Genomic DNA, 18,051 nt, shown 5'->3' on the forward strand with positions numbered 1-18,051 from the left:
GATCATCTGAATAAATTTCAGATTTGTGTTGCCAATTTATCAAAGGTGGATGTGAGATATAAAGATGAGGAGAAAGCACTTATGCTGCTAAGATCTTTACCAGCTTCATTCGAGCACTTCATCACCAGACTCGTTTCCGGTAAGCATTCTCTCAAGTATGATGAGATTACCGAAGCTATTCAATCTTATTTTAAGATGAGTAGGGAGACCGAAAGCTCTCAAGGAGGCCTTCATGTCAAGGGCAAGGAGACAGGTCAGTTGACGAGTAAGAAGGATAAATCTGGTAACAGGGGTACATCAAAATCCAAGGAAAAATACAAGAAAGGTTGCTTCAAATGTGGTGCTGCCGACCACTTGAAAAGAAACTGCAGAGAAGGGAAGATGAGAGCAGAGGCGATGGCAGGGAGTTCAAACACAGCCAATGTAGTCATCAAACAAAATAAAGATGACGGTGAACTCCTTGTGGTAACATCCAGCTCCAGTGCTTTCAGCAATTGGATTTTGGATACCGGTTGTACATTCCACATGTGTGCAATCCGAGAATGGTTTGACACATTTGAGGACAGTAGCAGTGGAGAAGTTTTTAGGGGAGATGACTCACCGTGTAGGATCCTAGGTATTGGATCAGTGAAAATCAGAATGCATGACGGAGTTGTTAGAACGCTGGAGAATGTCAGATATATTCCTAAGTTAAGGAAGAACTTGATATCTTTGGGTACTTTGGACAAGGACGGATATAGGTATTGCTCTAAAGAGGGAAGACTCAAAGTTCTTAAGGGATCACTTGTTGTGATGAAGGGCAACATTCAATCTAACAACTTATACAAGCTTCAAGGGACTGCAATAATAGGGGGAGTTGTAATTTCTGTTGAGGTAAAAGACAAGACTGAGCTATGGCATCATCGCCTTGGGCACATGAGTCAAAGAGGAATGCAGGAACTCCACAAGAAAGGTAAGCTAGAAGGTGTCGGTGTTTGCAAACTGAACTTCTGCAAGGATTGTACTCTTGGGAAGCAGAAGGTGGCATTCAAGTTAGCAAATTGTGAGAACAAAAGTAAAGCATTGCTGGATTATATTCACTCAGATGTATGGGGCCCGGCAAAAGTAAGGTCTATGGGAGGCTTCAAGTATTTTGTTACTTTTTTAGATGATTTTTCGAGGAAGATTTGGGTCTACTTTATGAGGGAGAAATCCGAGGTTTTCACCAAGTTTAAGGAGTGGAAAACAGAAGTAGAAAATCTAACAGGCAGAAAAATCAAGTATTTGAGAAGTAACGGTGGCAGTGAATATAGAATGAAAAGGTTCTTACAATTTTGCAAGGATGAAGGAATCACGAGACACTTCACGGTGAAAGAGAATCTCCAACAAAACGGAGCTGCTACAAGGATGAATAAAACTCTCTTGGAGAGAGAAAGAAGCATGCGGCTGCATGCAGGATTACCGGACACGTTTTGGGCAGATGCAGTTAACCATGCGTGTTACTTGGTTAATCGGTCACCATCAAAAGTCTTGGACTTCAAGTGTGCAGAGGAGGTATGGTCTGGAGAACCAGTTGACTATTCTAACTTAAGGGTGTTTGGTAGCAGTGCATATGCTCATATTTCCAACAATGAGAAAACCAAACTCAAGCCAAAGTCACGCAAGTGCATATTTCTCGGAGTTGAGAAAGGAGTAAAGGGCTACAAGTTATGGGATATTGTCAGCAAGAAAAGGGTTCTAAGTAGACATGTCATTTTTGATGAGGAGACAATGCCGTTCGATGAAGTCAAGACAAGTGAGGTGAAGAAGAAGACTGATGTTGTAGAGAAAGCAACCGAAGTTCCTCTAACCAAAGGGATCATGGAAGAAACTCCAGCTCAGGTGGAGCAAATTGAGCGAGTGGAGCATGATAAAGGGGTTATCGAGGAAGAAGTCTTAGAGCAACAACAACAGTCATTAATACAAGCTCAGGTGGAGCAATTAGCACTGCGAACCTACGACTCGGTTCGTCAGTCACTTGGGCAGGAGTTCCAGAGAAGCATAGCATTGGACAAGTATGCTCTAAGTTTCAATCCAGGAGATCCAACCACGTATCAGGAAGCTATAGCAAATGATGTACGGGAAAGTTGGAGGGGAGCTATGTTAGAACAGATGAAGAAGTCCATACAGAAGGACTTGGTTCAGGAGTCGGTTCCTAAGCCCAAAGAAAGAAATCAGGTTGGCTGTAAGTGGGTTTATAGGAAAAAGGAAGGAATGCATGATGAGGAAGCCATGAGATTCAAAGCTCGGGTATTGGCCAAGGAGTATTCGCAGAAAGTAAAGGTCAATTATGACCAAATCTCAACAGTGGATAGCTGCGTTTATCATCATGTGTTCAAGGATAGTATGGTTTTACTATTGCTACTTTATTTAGGTGACATGTTAACTACATGTCAGGATATGTCTAGAATTCCGAAGTTAGAGACACAACTAGGGAAGGAATTTGACATAAAGGATCTAGAAGCTGCACAACAGATCCTAGGAGTGAGGATAAGGAGGGACAGAGAAGCGGGAAAAATATGGCTGTTATATGAACCCGTGTCTACTCCACCGGTAGCACACTTCCAGTTGAGTGTGCAGAGATCGTCTACGAAGGAGTTAGATGAGATGATGAATGTGTCTTATGCAAGAGGAGTGGGATGTCTCATGTATGCTAGAATCTGCACAAGACCAGGTTTAGCTCAAGCATTGAGCATTGTGTCAAAGTATATGGCAAATTCGGGTAGACGACACTGGCAAGCAGTGAAGTGGATTCTGTATTACTTGAGAGACACCAGGGAGCATGAATCTGTGTTTGAAAGACAACAAGAACAAGCATGCAATGCTGGTCATGAGGGTTCAGATTTGGCAGGAGACATAGATAAGAGAAGACCTGCAACAAGTTATGTTTTTACTTGTGGTGAAGGTTTAGTGAGCTGTAGAGCAACTAAAGAATCAGCTACGACGTTGTCTACCACTGAAGTAGATTGCATGGCACTAACAGAAGCTTCCGCAGAAGCATTATGGCTTAATGGGTTATTGAGTGAGTTTGGAATTCAACAAGTTGTTGTGGTGAAGAATGGGGTCATCAATTTGACAAGGAATCAAGTGTTTCAAGCAGAGACGAAACACGTTGATGTTCGTAGTCATCGCAGCGAAGGTTGGGTCAACTCAAGGAAGATAACAATTGAGAAAGTTCATTCAAGGGAGAATGTCTCAGATTGTTTGACCAGGACCATTGCCATGGAGGAGTTCAAGTGTTACTTGAACCTGCTCATTCTTACAGCATGTTGAGATTGAGGTGGAGCACCTCCTCACTAGAGGTGTGTTGAGGCAAGAAGAGTCTTGCCAAGGTGAAGGTTCTTGAAGGTTTCAGGATTACTTCGAGAAGTACAAGATATCCTGGAGGTTGCAGCAATCAGTTTGGTATCAACTCACCAAGGTGGAGATTGTTGTGAATTTGGCTCGTTGATATGTCCAAGTTGATTAGGATTATCCTAATGGGTTTTGGAATAGGAACAGTTATTCCTATTGATTTAGACCTGGAAAGTAAGTTCTATTCTAGTTAGGAATAGAAAAGCTAGCTCTCTTTCCTTGTTCTAATAGTTTTAGGAATCCTAATGTGACATGTTTGTAACCAGCACCTACAATCTATACATAGGGCTGCAGGAGGTCACATAAGGTGTCCTCAGATCAGAGAAGAGATCAAAGAGAGATCTCAGAGAGTTCTCAGCTACATATAAACACAGGGGCAGGTAGAGCCAAGGGTGATAGAGAGATCTAGCAAAGGGGTTGGGGATTAGCATAGGGATTTCAATAAGTACTTGTAATCAAGTTGTTATTCTCCATAGTGCTAGTGATTCTCAAGAGAGATCACACAGAGGACGTAGGCAAAGTTTTTGTCGAACCTCTATAAAATTCTGTGTTCGTGTGTGCTGTGGTTTCCTTATGTTCTTGCTGTGATATTTTGCATCATCATCCTATTATTGTTTGCACAGTCATAAGCCTATAAAGAGAAACAAGGTTCTGGGTAAAAGGTGCATATTTACTACAAGTTTTAGAAGCGTCCAATTCCACCAAGGACGTGAGATTCCCAATTGAAGAAGGCAGTTCTCTGATGGAAGTTTTAGAAGCATCCAATATCCGCAAGGAAGTGAGATTCCCAATTGAAGAAGGCAGTTCTCTGATGGAAGTTTTAGAAACGTTCAATCTCTCCAAGGACGTGAGATCCCCAATTGACAAAGGCAGTTCTTCAATGGGAGTTTTAGACGCGTCCAATATCTTCAAGGAAGTGCAATACCCAATCGATGAAGGCAATTCCTTAAAGGGAGTTCTACACAGGTACAATTCTCTTAAAGAAGTAAGATTTCCAATCGTTAAGGGCAGTTGTTTGATTGAACTTTCATGCAAGTTCAAAACTTCCAAGGAAATGCAACATCCAATCCATGACTGCAGTTCTTTTATGCCACTTTCCCTTAGATCCAATGTTTTAATGGACTCCATCTTGTGCACAATTTTTATGAAATTCTCAAGCCTTTCACACCCGAAAAGCCGAAGCGTCCTCGTGGATTTCCAGCTAACTTCCGTGGGAAAAGTCTCAAGCCTAGAGCAGTTGAATAGACTCAAATACTCAAGTTTATCGAGGAATCCAACGGAAGGATGCACTTCAACTAAACTTCTGCAGTAATCTAGATCCAAACATTGTAAGTTTGGGCTTCCCGACAAGTCTGACACTTTCTTTAGGTACTGACAACCACATAGATTTATTGATGTCAGATTTATCAGATGCTGTGAGACAGAGTAGAAAAATATTAGATAAAAAAGATGGAGAGGAAGGAACAGATGATAAGCTAAAGATCTCTGCATGTGTATCCATAGAAACATACCTTGTATCTATCTCCCATTACTTTGATGCGACTGCGAGGCATATTGATTAGAGCAAGTTCTCTTGGAATTAAATTGGATGGCCAAAATTGTAAGGGATATTTAGGCCAATCAACTACCCTCAAGCTATTTGGCAGACTATCAATAGCGCCAGAATAGCATCCAGCACGGTGTATGAAAAGTCTAAGATTTCGCATGTTGGAGAAAGTGGTCCCACTTAAACATATCACATCTGAATCTTTGGTCAGCTCCACCTTGATGCCTATAACATTGGCTGTTCCCTATTATGAAAATGCAATAGTATTAACAAACCAAGCTCTTTCTGATATAATTAAATTTCATATTCTACATAGGTTTTAGGATTTTAAACAAAAATAATTAAAGTTGAGGTGAATTTAGATATGCACTTACAGTATTCTCTGTTAGAACATGGTAAACATCTTTATGAAACCACAGCCTGCTACGCTTTCCAGGGTCATTGGGCGACTCTTCGCGAACTATCTCTCTACCCAATTCTTCTAGCAAGTCATGCATCCAAATGCAATCCATGTCTCTAATACTGATGAGGGCCTTGTCTATGAGCACATCAATATCATGCTTTTTGCTGCCACAAGCTTCTATTATTTTTATCACGTGTTCTCTATTTTCACCTTTAAAGAAACATGCAATGTCAAGAAAAGCTTCCTTCACTCTCTGATCCAATCCACTGTAGCTTATTTTTAAAACATCTTGAATTTTGCTGCTTTTGAAACCATCTAATGCAGCTTCCCATTTCTCTACATTTCCACCACATAGAGAAGATCCTAGAACAGTCAAAGCTAATGGAAGGCCTTGAGCATAGCGTATAGCACGTTGTGTAAGTTCCGCAAAACCATCCAAAGGTCTGTTTCCTTTGAAGGCATTTCGACTAAAAAGCTCGAGAGCTTCATGATGAGCCAATTCTTGGACCTTATATATTAGATTAACATTATGACCTGTCAGCAATTGTTTATCCCTGGTTGTTATGATGATTCTACTACCCATACCAAACCAACTACATTCACCAGCTAAGTTGTTTAGCTGATCAATATCATTCACATCATCAAGCACTAAGAGAACACTTTTATATTGCAACATTTCCTTGATCATAGTGATTCCTCTAGCTTCATTGGCCACCTTCAAATTTGTTCCCTTTAGAATCTCACAAAGAAGTTTCTTTTGTAGTTTGACAAAGCCTTTGGCACCCATTGAATTTTCTCTAACATTTTCCAAAAAACAACTCCCATCAAATTTATGAGCAATTGAGTTATAGACAGCTCTGGCAATTGTTGTCTTACCCATTCCACCAGCCCCCCATATCCCTACCATATGAATGTCTCTTCCCTCAACACCTAAAAGCTTATGGATCTCTTGCACCCGAGGTTTTATTCCAACCGGGTACTTGGCCACATACATATATGTACTGTTTATAACTTGCTCTGAAATCTCTTTAACAATTTCATGAATAACACTGGATTCAGAGCAATTCCTGGACATTTAAAATGAACTGCATTTAATCAAGAATACAAACACACATTCACATTTACAGTCACAAGTAAAATAAAATATATTTTATGTTGTAGAAGTTCAATTACTGTATCAGTTTACCCAGAACCATAATATGCAATATCTTTTGTTTATCTAATTTACATAAGTTCCATTACCCCTGTCAATGATCATGTCAAAACTTTCTGTTTTCTGAGGAACATGGGTGATCAGATTCCAACTCTTCCTAAACCTATATGGTATTATGTTTCTCTGATATTGTTATTCCTATGAAGAAAAAAGCATCGAGAATCAAACTCGTCAGGCAGGTTTTAGAATTTGCTCTTACCATCAAGAAACAAACATGCTTGAAATTAATTGTGTACTTCATTGATTATACTATAGTAATTGGTATAACTTGGTGATATATAAAGGGATTAGTATGGCTCTTGAATCCTAAAGTTTTTATCTTTCTAATCAAAACAACAGAGAAATTGAAAAGAAGAAGACTGATAGCTGAAACAGGAATTTAAAGCTGGTGGACAGAAACGTACTCATCCATAAGAGGCCACCCTGACAAATGTGCTGCTTCTGAGAGAGCATCCTTCCATTTCTGAACCTTGTCCGGGTTATCTTTGAATCTGCATTCATGATTAGCAAGTGCCTCCGCAAAGCTACCTCTGTGATTTCGTATATCCGAGGGATTGACTTTGTAGAAAACTGGTCGAACCTCTTGTTGATTTGATTTCTTGCACTCGAGGATCTTGACAAGTTCATCCAAACACCACTTGGAGGATGCATAGTTTATAGAGAACACAATGATTGAAATCTTGGACTGTTCAATTGCTTGGAGAAGTGCTGTTGATATTTCTTCTCCTCTTCTGAGCTGATCATCCATGAAGGTGGTGATTCCATTCTGACGCAAAGCGCTGCACAAATGGCCTGTGAAATTGTTGCGGGTATCCTCACCTCTAAAACTCAAAAAGACATGGTATTTCCATGGATGGGTGGAGTAAGAAGAAGAAGAAGAAGAGGCTTCTTGAATGATCACCATTGAAAGCTGTGAGATAACAAGAGAGACAGTGAAAGAGTTTCTGGACTTTGAAGAAGAAAGAGGCAGAGTTCATTGGATTCTCAAATCACTAATTAAAGCAAAGGTGCCGAGGAAGTTTCCTCGAAATGTTTCCCACACGTTTCCACAATCATAAAGCAAATGAGCCCACACTGTCCAGTCTCCACTGTTAAATCCAGTCCCACACCCATACCAGTTTTGACCAATGAAGGATAAAGGTAATTAAATCATATCCAGAGTCCAGACATCAAGCTATTAAGCAAAACTAGGTAATTAAAACATTCATATATTTGTCTCAGGTGTATTTTATCTGTTCTCATCCTTATATTACAGAGGCTAATTAGTAAACAGGAGCATATAAATTATAGTGATATTTAACATTACCATCAGATTCAAGAGTCAAGACTACATAAATGATTGAGAACAAGCAGCGTCAAGACTCCAGTATAAATTAATGACTTGACTGATAAACAGAAAATGAACAGGATGACAAGGAAACCCACATAAACCTGAAATGTAATCTCTAAATTATGAAGCTCCCAAAGAAACAAGCATAAATCTTTGCTGTAGACTGAAAGATTTAGAAACCGTAGAATTATTTGATAATAAATGTCAGAATAAATGGCAATTGTGCCGACACCAATATTTGAACTTGTAACATATTTATACCCAATATTCCGTCAGTAAGCCTAGTCACTGTAATTGTTGAAGTAAAGAAAACAATGTCAACATGTATAATTCAATATATACAGGAGTTTCCCTCTCAGTTTATCAGGAAAACAACAAACAAAACAAAAAATTCCGACCAAGCCACCTGATGTCTTAGGGCTGTGTTGCAATAAAATGCAAAAACAATCATATATTGCTCAAACTATGTCATTAAGAAACAAAAACAGATCTACATTTGTGTACTGTTGTTCATCACCAACGGATAAAAACTTGTTCTACAGATAAAAATGCCTTTCTGGACGAAAACCTCTCAAAGTTTTCCGCATTTCCAGATCTTACCTTGGTGCTTCATCAATTTTTTGATGAAGATTTCATAGCAAGATCAAGGACATAACCCTTAACTATCAGTAAAATAAAGACCTCATTTGCCTTGTCCACTTTCTCATTCAGACAACATTTATCAATCGGCATACTGTAAGATGTGCTCACCAACTCCATACTACATGACTCATGATTGTAGTGCTCTACCCTAACCACATTATGGATTGCAAATGCTTGACTCAAAGAAGTGAATGATTCACATTTCACTAATTAATCCTATCAACAAATGTTAAAGCAGCTGACACGCTTTTGTTAAGCTTTGCAATAGATGCCAAGCTTGTCTTGGCGCAGACAAATACACAAAGACGAAAACTGACTAGTATTTAATACCTAAAAGAATTCCATATGCAGTCTCAATCTGAAACATATATGCAGTCAGTTCCATTTAATAAGAACTTTGATTGATGAAGGAGTATACTGGCAATTATTTATCGTAATTACCTGTGGACATGGGTGAAGATAATCAGTTGTATAATGCACACAATCCGTCGGGAGCCAGATTAGATTACTAATATATAACAGCAGCAAAGGTTAAGGGTCGAATGTGAAGTAGTCAAGTACGCTTCCATTAAACTTGAACTTGTACATTTCAGTGTCAACCAACTTTCCCTGAAATATTAACATGCTGATCAAAAATTTTGATTGTAGTTACTAATTAGTCACAATCTTCAGTTTTACTTTTCTTGTTGTTGGGTCCATTCAGTTCCTCCATATCTCCAGCAGATCTAGTACTTGAAGAGTGTGTTTCCTTCAGCCACTTGAGGCATTCCTCTGCAGTCCCCAAAGGATGAGCAAGCTGCCATGCAAGTAGCTTCCTTTGCTGCCAGTAAAAGAATACATTTGCATGTTAAAGTTTTAGCTCCTACAGCAATCTTTTACAGTGTGCTGGAATTAGAATAGCTTACCCATTTACTGACAAGTGGTCCTCCAGATTTAAGCTGCAAAGCATCCATGATCTCCTTTCCATTAAGTAATGGCTTTACATCCCACACTTTATCTAGACCTGCTCCACCAAGACAAATATCAGGATAGGCTGGACAGCCACACTCACCCATCCATGTACACAGAGAGTGAGAAAGAGACGAACACGGAGAGCATTTAAAGCTAAAGACATGGGACGATTTTCTTGTCTCAAAGCTGCTACATGAGAAAACCCACTGTCTCAGGTTCTCTGAGTCACCAGTATAATAAGACATTCTAGCAATCTTCTCTAACTGAAACTAACAAATACCACATATATATCATCTGAAACATGTGGTTAAAAGAGTCTGTTGATACCTAGATTATTTATGGCCCTTTCAGCTTCTACAAACAATGCTCTGCGATCTTCTGGTTTGAGATTCTTGTCTAAGACGTTGGTGGGATATAAAAGTGTAGACATCAGCAAAGCAACTCGCCAAAAATCTTTAATTTCTCGTAAAAGAAACCCTGGACAGTTGAAAGTGCAAGGTTGACAATAAGAAGTTCAGTGGCTCAAAAAAAGAGTTCAAGGTAATTGCATGTTGAGGTGTAAACAACGCTGTTAATCAATAACCCAATCAGGAAGAGTCATTTAGAAGATGCAATACACAGAAAAAAAAAACAAAATAAAAAACAGCAAGCTTGATTTTAATTGAATACTACTCTAAACTCCTGAAGCATTTCCCAACGATTCATCATGATACACCACCAAAGATGCATGCCAAACTAAGGGACATAATATCCATTCAGAGACACAAAACTAAGACAATGAGTGACTTATCGCAGACTACACTGCTACCAGTTGTGGTAGATTTTGATTCTCAGAAGACTTATTTTCCTAGATGACTAATCCAAAAGTTTTCCTTTATTTACTATACTGAGGATACTGACAATGTCACCAAATTAACTATACATGATGACATCATTCTTGGATTTTGATATAATGAAAAGGCTTTTTTTTTTTTAACAAGTCCAAGGATTTTCCTTTAAGAACTATAGTAAGGATATTGATGACAGTAATCATAACAAACATATGTGATGATATCAGTCAGGGACTTAGATGCAGATATGGAGCTTCTAACTATGACAAATGCACTAACAGGATTATCACTGCTCAATTCAGATTAGTAAAAGGCATGTCTCTTTGCATATTATGGATTCCAAAAGTATGCAATACTGAAAACTTGGCTCAGCAAAACAATTATGACTCAGGAACTTATACCTGTTAACACTCGGAGTTTTGATTCTTTCGATGTAAGAGGCACATCAACATATTCTCTTCCCAAATCAACTTCGGCGAGTTTTACATCCTCATTTGGTACAAAGTGAGGAAGCAAAGACAAAAACTTCTCCAATGCATTGTGTAAATTAATAACCTGTTACAAAGATAATTTAGTTAACTGCGCATTCAAGAAGTAATGCTATAACTATCACAAGAGCTTAGCATGTCTGCAAAGTATATTAATCGGGTAGAGAGAAACAAACTCAAACTCACAGTTTCAGCATCGCTGACTCTTTGTTTAAGGGAGTCTCTGAAAATATAATTCACGACAGGAACCTATAGTGAAAGAACAGAAGTTAAATGCTAAAATACAAATTGTTCAAAAAAAAAAAAAGGACGTGCTAAAATAAAAGCTTGATATCAACCATTCACATAATACCTACATGCTCCAAAATGAGTACACTAAACTATGAACTAGTTAACTCTTAGCCCCTTCTCACTATAACAACAGCAAAAGAATTCTTGCTTCTATTTAACAATGATGACATTAGTTTTTACTTTGTCCATTCCATTTAACTGATGGTTCACAAATGAAGACAAAAAATGTTAAATACGTATTTAATAACATTTTCTGGTAATATGATGGCTTAACCAAAAAATGTTATTGTTGGCTTAATATTCAATTCTACAGGCTATAAGATGGTTCACAAATGAAGAAAAAAAGAGGTTTCTAGCTTTCCATTGTTTGGTTATTCACGAAATTCAAACAGAAACTAAAATAAAGAGATATAACTCTCAAATATTGTTTTCAAAAGAGGTGAAGAAAGCCTTACATCTTTTGCTTTCCTATCTTTATACATGGTCTTCCTAAGTGGAAGGAACATTGCAGCATAAAAGGAGAGCCTTCTTTGTTCGTCCTGAAAAACAAAAACACAGGAATAGAATTTGAAGAGTTGTAAAAACTAACAAATAAGCATTGAATAACTACTACTTTAAGATGATAATAAATAAATAAATAACAAAAACTGCTAAAGGGATAGAAAAGAACATTATTGTATTAAAACCAGGCAATCACTCACATTGAAGGTAGAGTGCCCCACTAATTGAATAAGATTCCAAGTACAATCCAAGTACGCAACACAATCGCTGGATTAGGTAAGAAAAATAATCAATTAGCATTATACCTTAGAAAGAAGCAGGGGACGAAGAAGCCAAAGGCAGAATTAGAATGTATTTTACATGTTGAATCAAGAATGATGCTTTGATAATAGTCCTAGAACACTAGTCGGGAAATACATTGAAGCAACAATTCTTATGAACTAATATTTCTAATATGTCTACAAATATATGATATCATAGCTATACTTGTTGAATGCCGTTTTCTTAAGTACCCATACCTGTCGCATCCTTCTGATGGCTCACACTGTGGATGAAGACTGAAGACAACCCAAAATAACTTCAAGTCACATATATAGGTCATAGCTTGGGCAGGTTGGTTTCCGGACATCATCAGATCAATCTGATTAAGGAGAAGAAAGAAAATAATGAGTAGATAGTTCCTATGTACCTCTGGAAGCTTAAATTCCCAGTAAACTGCAGAACAACTATCAGTGAAAGGTATGCTAGACAGGAACTTACTTCAGCTCCAATTCGCTCTCTGCTTATTTTAGCTGATAGAGCAGCTTTCACTTCATCACAGGCAGCAGCTTCCTTTAGTTGTTCATCGAGTATGAATCCGAACCTTGCACCTAAACCAAATGACCAAAGTATGGTATGAGTGTTACATTTTAAAAGGTGTGTATAAAAGTGAGAATCTGTTAAAATTTGTCAGGAAAAAAAAAAACCTTTGGTCCTTTACTATATACTCAAGTGTTGCTAACTGAATAAAAAGGAAGCAAACTAAGGAGATGAATATATTTGTCTTATACTTTTATTTCTTAAAAAGTATATATTTGCCTAATAAAACTGAATTTTCAAGGATAAGATGGCAAGTACCAAAACGGATAGCTCGAAGAACTCGTAGCGGATCCTCCATAAATGTATCCTTTGGTGGTAAAGGACTAGCAATTTTCCCACATTTTAGATCTTCAACTCCTGCAAAGCAGAAAAAATGAATAACTTCATAAACAAAAATAAAAATAAAAATAAAAATAATGATAATGATATTTTGAAACCAAAGTGGCAGATCCATTTGTGGGTTAAGAAAATCTGGAAAAATAAAGACACACTGGAAACTAACCTCTATTAGTCCAATCTTCAATGGATTTGGTATTGATATTGTAAAATAAGCTGTACAACGAAATGAAACAACCATTAAAAGCACAATTTATTCCAATCAAGTATAGATAAGATTAAAAGTGTGGTTACTGTAGAGAAAAGGCAGGTGTATTAATTGCAGAATACATATCAACAAGCACTATCTAAAATATTGATCTCATTTGCAGCAAATTCTTAGGGAAGACATATACCTGTTAATAGTTAGATCCCTTCTCAGTGCATCCTGTTCTGGTGTGCCATACTTTTGCTATAAGACAAAAGAAAAATATAATCATACATTCAACTTGAGTAGCTGAGAATTTCATTCAACATGTTTAACTCACTATTTGCAGCTAGCTGACTCAAAATTTGATAAAAATTGAAAACAAAAAATCCAGAAGATAATAAAGTTATTCTGGATTCATGGTGTCTAATGGTTCGGCACAGTTATACATATTAACCTTAACCTTATTCCAACCCAGATGGGTAGATAGAACAGCCCTACATAAAATTCCACAATACTTGGCTTCATGGATAATCTAGTTTCCTTTTCCTCACCCATCATAACTCCACATCTTGGTGTTATTGTGTTTGTGACACAGAACACACATGAAGATGTCAAATCTTCCATAGCCTTTGAATTGTCCAAAATAATGGAGCTTATACACACAAAAGACACTATCTATCTCAGAACTTTAAGAGCTAAATCTGGTTCCATCCTTCCTTATACAAAAGTAACAGAATGTGGCTATTTTCAGTGTACTCTCTACCCTTATTCCAAATAAGATAATGTGACTAATGTCCTAGAGCTCAAATCAGTAACAAACAAAACTCTAGAAGATCCATACATCCCAGAGCAAGAATTTACCATAGTGGGAATGCGGCTATCATCACTGTACTCTTCACAACGTAAGTTCACAAAATCAACCCATACATTTAAGATGCGCATCCTCGCCGTTTCCAAATGTTTTGATTGATCGGGATTACTGCAAGATAACAAAAGATATTAAGACATGGGAGCATACTTACGACTTAGATATGCATCAATACATATATCAAAGCCACTTACCTTGGAATGATAGCGATTCCTTGAACCTCTTCCCCCACAGACAACAAGTAGTCTCTCACCTTCTCAACAAACTTGCTGCCCATCATATCTTCCAAAGCAATGTCAATGTCCTTGCACTCTTTTCCCAGAAGCTGCATATTCAAAACAGAAAATGTTCAAAGCCAAATTCTTTGTTTCCCTGGAAATCAAATTCTTTTCCGTGAAACCACCAATTCACCAATACAAACCTTATCACGGACCCATCCACCTGCGACACGAAGCTCAGTCTTAAGTCCATAATGGTCGAGCGTTCCAAGCAGCCTCTCGAAGATCTTCTCTTCAGTTTCGTCAAGTTCAATGGTATCTCTCACATGTACGGTTGGCGTAGACATCACCATCGTTGCTCCTTCTGAGCCCGATAATCGGGTTCCTTGCAGAGTCCCCTTCTGCCTTGTTGTATACGATTTCGGAGGGAGTCGAAAAGGAAATCCTAAAGAATATGTAGCTTTCAACCTTGCTCCCTTGATTACAGTAGATACATGAATTATAAGTTTTCTTTTTCGTTTTACTTGACAGGTTCAACTATGAACAAACTATGAGTTCTTCAAATTGGGTTCAGTTTTATTTGATTTTTCCTGATAACCCACATAGAATTACTATAAAAGTTGAAGACTTTGGACTGATATGGTTACGAAACCAAGTAAAGAAAACCGTAAAATGGTTTACCTGAGGAAATGGGTGGAAGGGAAGCACTTTCTGAAGTAGCAGAGCCCTGTGTGAAAACAAAAAGGCCATGGACGGCGAAACTTGAGAAACCCAGAAGCAGAATTGAGAAATGAAAGAGTGAAATTGGAGTTGAACCATACCTGAAATTGAACTCAATTACTTGGGTGTTTATGTCATTCAATCAATCTACATAAAAGAAAATGAAATTGAAAAGCAATGTATTGGGTTAGTGATAGGATTCAAGGAAGAGGCCTCGAATTGAAAGAAGTGCTTACAATCCTCCAAAGGAAATGAAAAAACGAGTCTCTCGGCAACTCCAGGGGTTTTGGAAATTGGAGGAGGGTTTTAGACTTTTAGACTTTAGTTGCAACGCGGCTCAATTTCGCCCCGACCCAAGACCCGAGTCCCGGTTAGCATTGGTTTTAGGTTTTGTTTTTTGTTTTTTTGTTTTTTCTGTTTTTTTCTTGATTTGTCTGATATTGTTATTTATGATGATCATATATAGTTACAACTTTCGAATAAAACACGTATTTAAGTTTTTTTTAAAAAAAATATCTTCATACTTTGTATATTTAAAAGGGACTTATTAGATTTTCCATATTTTTGAAGCCAAAAATATTATATACATGCTATACACGATTTTTACTTTTATTTTTGTATTGTATACTGATTATTGAACAAAAATAAATATAAATTAATATTTTAAAATTAATTAATTAAATATTTTACCAAACTTTTTCTATGACTATTTGATGAAATGTCTGAATAGCACACGTATGTATTTTTCACATACCGTACACGTCCCATATTTTAGTAACTATGATGATGATTGGTATAGTTAGCTACTAGGTCTCATTGTTTGCCGTTTTTGCATATTTTAATTCTGAAATTTTTGCTCCTTCTTATTTTCTAGACAATGAAATTTGTGGTCTTTTGTGGTATAGATTGATCGCTTTGAACTAAAACCTTTAAATTTTTTTTAGTACAAAATTCAGCCTTTTTTACTTTAAATTAAAGAATCAAAATGCTCATTTCCTTGCAAGACTAGGGTATATTAAGGAGGGGGTGATCTAATTGCAAGCGATTAGGATAACATTTTAATAGCATGGCTTGCTACCATTATGTATCAATATAACGTACGTATGTGGTCTCGGTAACACAACTCTCTTCTAGTTTAGAGCATTTCCAACAGTATAAAGTGAAATATTATTTAAAATAGAATAATATAGGGGAGGGAGAGAGAGAGAGAGAAGTAGTTACCCATCTTTCATTAGAGTACTTCAGCATACTCTCTCTCGTTGTTCATTATTATGAAATAATATATGATAAAAAAAAAAAAAAATTGTTTCATCAATATTTAGTGAGTAATGCATATGGGTCATTTTGTTTTTTTTTTTAATCAATAATAATAGGGTTTTCATTCACTAAAGCCAGAACGGCACGGATACATATCAGTCACTGCTCATAGGCAAGTAAGATGAGCGATATGCTAGCACCACTCACTAATACAGATCAATGCTCACTTATTCCAAGTGAGCCTATAAACTACACAAAAGTATAGTAAATAGGCTAAGTCACAACACAAAAAATAACTTAAATTTTCTCCTTGCCCTTCTCACTAGGGCTAGGAGGTTTAGTAAGGTAATCAAAACAAGTTGCTTGTGCAGCAGCAATCTTCATTGATTTGGGTGGTTTTTTATTTTTAGATCCAAGTGGCCTTCCTCTCTTCTTTTTGGGCTCCTTTGTAACTTCCACGATCGGCTCCTTTGGCACTAAAATGCTTCTAGGAGTCATAGAGACCTCGCTGAAAATTTAGTCGGGAAACATGGAGTTTTCAACTTCTTTGTTGGAGCATCATGCATATCCACATGTTTGAACAAGTCTGGGAGTAAAATCTTCAGCTTTTTGGGAGAGGCCTCAGAGGTGGGAGGGCATACCCTCTTTTCAATTCTTGGCTCCATCTTGGCAGGAACATTTGTGTCACAGTCCGAGCTCTCATCAGACTGCCCTGTGTCTTTGTCATCTTCAATGAGAACAGGCACAATAGGTTCAACCCCAGCATTGTCAGGAGGAGAAGACTCGGTGCAGTTCAGTGAGTCCGAGACTGGGACTAAAGCCAGTGTATTTTCCGGTTTTTTGGGAAGCAACTTCTCCCGCAGTATGATAGGTTTACATCCAGGAGTGTCATGACTAAATAGAGCTCTATTGACCAGTGGAAGGACTGGTGTTTGCACCCCCTGAAAACGAAACATGTCACCATGATCGAAAGTCCCTGCAGTAAAACTCAAGGATGGAGCTGTGATCTCCACTCTCTTGTCAATATTGGCTCGGACTCGAGTATGTGTAGTATCGACCCCACTAACCGGGCACCGATTCCCATCATGCATCAGAAAATGGCAAGAATTGCACATCCCTACCAAATTTTCAAAGAAGAAGGATATATCCGCTTCTACTCCCGGAGCAAGGCAGAGCGTTTTCTGCATAAAGAAGGGTTTAGACAAATCATGAGCAACCCTAACCCTAACCTTACCCACAGTGTTGAAAAGTTTGTCATCCATCTCCAAGAACTTTCCAGCTACAGAAGCAATAGCTTGGATCATTTCCGGATCCTCAAAAGCAGGTGGGATGTTGGAGATCCTCACCCAGAAGAACAAAGAGTTCATCGCCACCAAACTAATCGGCGACATTTCATCATATTCATTCAGCACTATCGGGGCATGGTTAAAGCGCCATGGACCACCCCGCAACACCTTGTTTCGATCACGTTGTAGGTCAAAAGCTAGCACAAAATGGTTCTGCTCTCTCTCCTGGATCTTATATCCTTTGTCGAGCACTAAACTCTTCTGAAGAATCGCCTGATGTCGTTGAGGGCAGCCGGCTGCTTTGCTAAGGGTTTGGCCAGTAGGTAGGATTGTCGACGGCGACGTTGTGCACCCCCAATTCGACGAGACAGATCGCTAACTTCATTGCTGGCTAAAGCAAGGGATGCAGCAAAGGAGGCAGTTACATCCTCAATGGACGCCATGGAGGTGAGGAGATCACAGGAAAAGCAGCCGGAGGCCGCCGCAATCACTCATAGGGTTTAGGTGCGTGTAGAGAGAGAACACACGCTTAGGGCTAAAGTTATTGCATATGGGTCATTGGTGTACATACGACCTTAATGAAAGGTTTTTTGTTTTTTTTGTTTTTTGTCTGATACAAAAACCACTATATTAATAAGGGATAATGACCATTTACACAATTTTATGATAAAAATTGCCCACTTACCCAAACACTCTAAGAGATCATTTCCCTAATACCCAATTAATTATTTTTTTATTTCTTTTTATTTAT

At 38.0% G+C, this 18,051-nt stretch overlaps 2 protein-coding genes across 10 annotated transcripts in view; both read right to left on the bottom strand.

Moving 5' to 3' along the window:
• LOC133710923 (tRNA nucleotidyltransferase cca2-like) overlaps window positions 1-15,070 on the bottom strand; it is a 43,610-nt gene extending 28,540 nt beyond the window's left edge. Inside the window, exons 1-18 of one of the 8 annotated variants that reach the window (XM_062137076.1) lie at window positions 14,994-15,070; window positions 14,859-14,904; window positions 14,719-14,764; window positions 14,241-14,482; window positions 14,014-14,144; window positions 13,813-13,930; window positions 13,157-13,212; window positions 12,928-12,977; window positions 12,684-12,782; window positions 12,327-12,436; window positions 12,086-12,207; window positions 11,768-11,834; window positions 11,522-11,605; window positions 10,962-11,024; window positions 10,689-10,842; window positions 9,785-9,934; window positions 9,412-9,509; window positions 9,139-9,326 (exon numbers count right to left, since the gene is read on the bottom strand). In XM_062137076.1, coding sequence (XP_061993060.1) covers window positions 9,162-9,326; window positions 9,412-9,509; window positions 9,785-9,934; window positions 10,689-10,842; window positions 10,962-11,024; window positions 11,522-11,605; window positions 11,768-11,834; window positions 12,086-12,207; window positions 12,327-12,436; window positions 12,684-12,782; window positions 12,928-12,977; window positions 13,157-13,212; window positions 13,813-13,930; window positions 14,014-14,144; window positions 14,241-14,390 — 1,617 coding nt within the window. In that variant the 5' untranslated portion in view covers window positions 14,391-14,482; window positions 14,719-14,764; window positions 14,859-14,904; window positions 14,994-15,070 and the 3' untranslated portion in view covers window positions 9,139-9,161. Of the gene's footprint in view, window positions 1-9,138; window positions 9,327-9,411; window positions 9,510-9,784; window positions 9,935-10,688; window positions 10,843-10,961; window positions 11,025-11,521; window positions 11,606-11,767; window positions 11,835-12,085; window positions 12,208-12,255; window positions 12,437-12,683; window positions 12,783-12,927; window positions 12,978-13,156; window positions 13,213-13,812; window positions 13,931-14,013; window positions 14,145-14,240; window positions 14,575-14,718 lie in introns of those variants that run through there. The other 7 variants (XM_062137074.1, XM_062137077.1, XM_062137070.1 and 4 more) reach the window with 7 other exon arrangements.
• LOC133710922 (disease resistance protein RPV1-like) lies at window positions 3,336-7,586 on the bottom strand. 2 transcript variants are annotated; one of them, XM_062137068.1, is made up of 4 exons: window positions 6,939-7,586; window positions 5,293-6,388; window positions 4,884-5,162; window positions 3,336-4,785 (listed from the first exon to the last, which is right to left on the bottom strand). In XM_062137068.1, the coding sequence occupies exons 1-4, from the start codon at window positions 7,436-7,438 to the stop codon at window positions 3,973-3,975; spliced, it is 2,688 nt and encodes an 895-aa protein (XP_061993052.1). In that variant the 5' UTR covers window positions 7,439-7,586; the 3' UTR covers window positions 3,336-3,972. The 2 variants fall into 2 exon arrangements, with proteins under 2 accessions (XP_061993052.1, XP_061993053.1); XM_062137069.1 differs by having other exon boundaries at window positions 3,337-4,743.
• Window positions 15,071-18,051: the final 2,981 nt, after the last annotated feature.

This window comes from Rosa rugosa, chromosome 5 (assembly GCF_958449725.1).
Source record: "Rosa rugosa chromosome 5, drRosRugo1.1, whole genome shotgun sequence".
NCBI classification, from domain to species: Eukaryota; Viridiplantae; Streptophyta; class Magnoliopsida; order Rosales; family Rosaceae; genus Rosa; species Rosa rugosa.

What these genes read in the sequence shown, in the direction of transcription:
- LOC133710922 (XM_062137068.1), bottom strand. Translation starts at nt 7,438, where the DNA reads ATGGTGATCATTCAAGAAGCCTCTTCTTCTTCTTCTTCTTACTCCACC. An exon ending in ATGTTCTAACAGAGAATACT is followed by an intron (nt 5,163 to 5,292) that starts GTAAGTGCATAT and finishes TTTTCATAATAG; the next exon opens with GGAACAGCCAATGTTATAGG. An exon ending in TAATGGGAGATAGATACAAG is followed by an intron (nt 4,786 to 4,883) that starts GTATGTTTCTAT and finishes TCTGTCTCACAG; the next exon opens with CATCTGATAAATCTGACATC.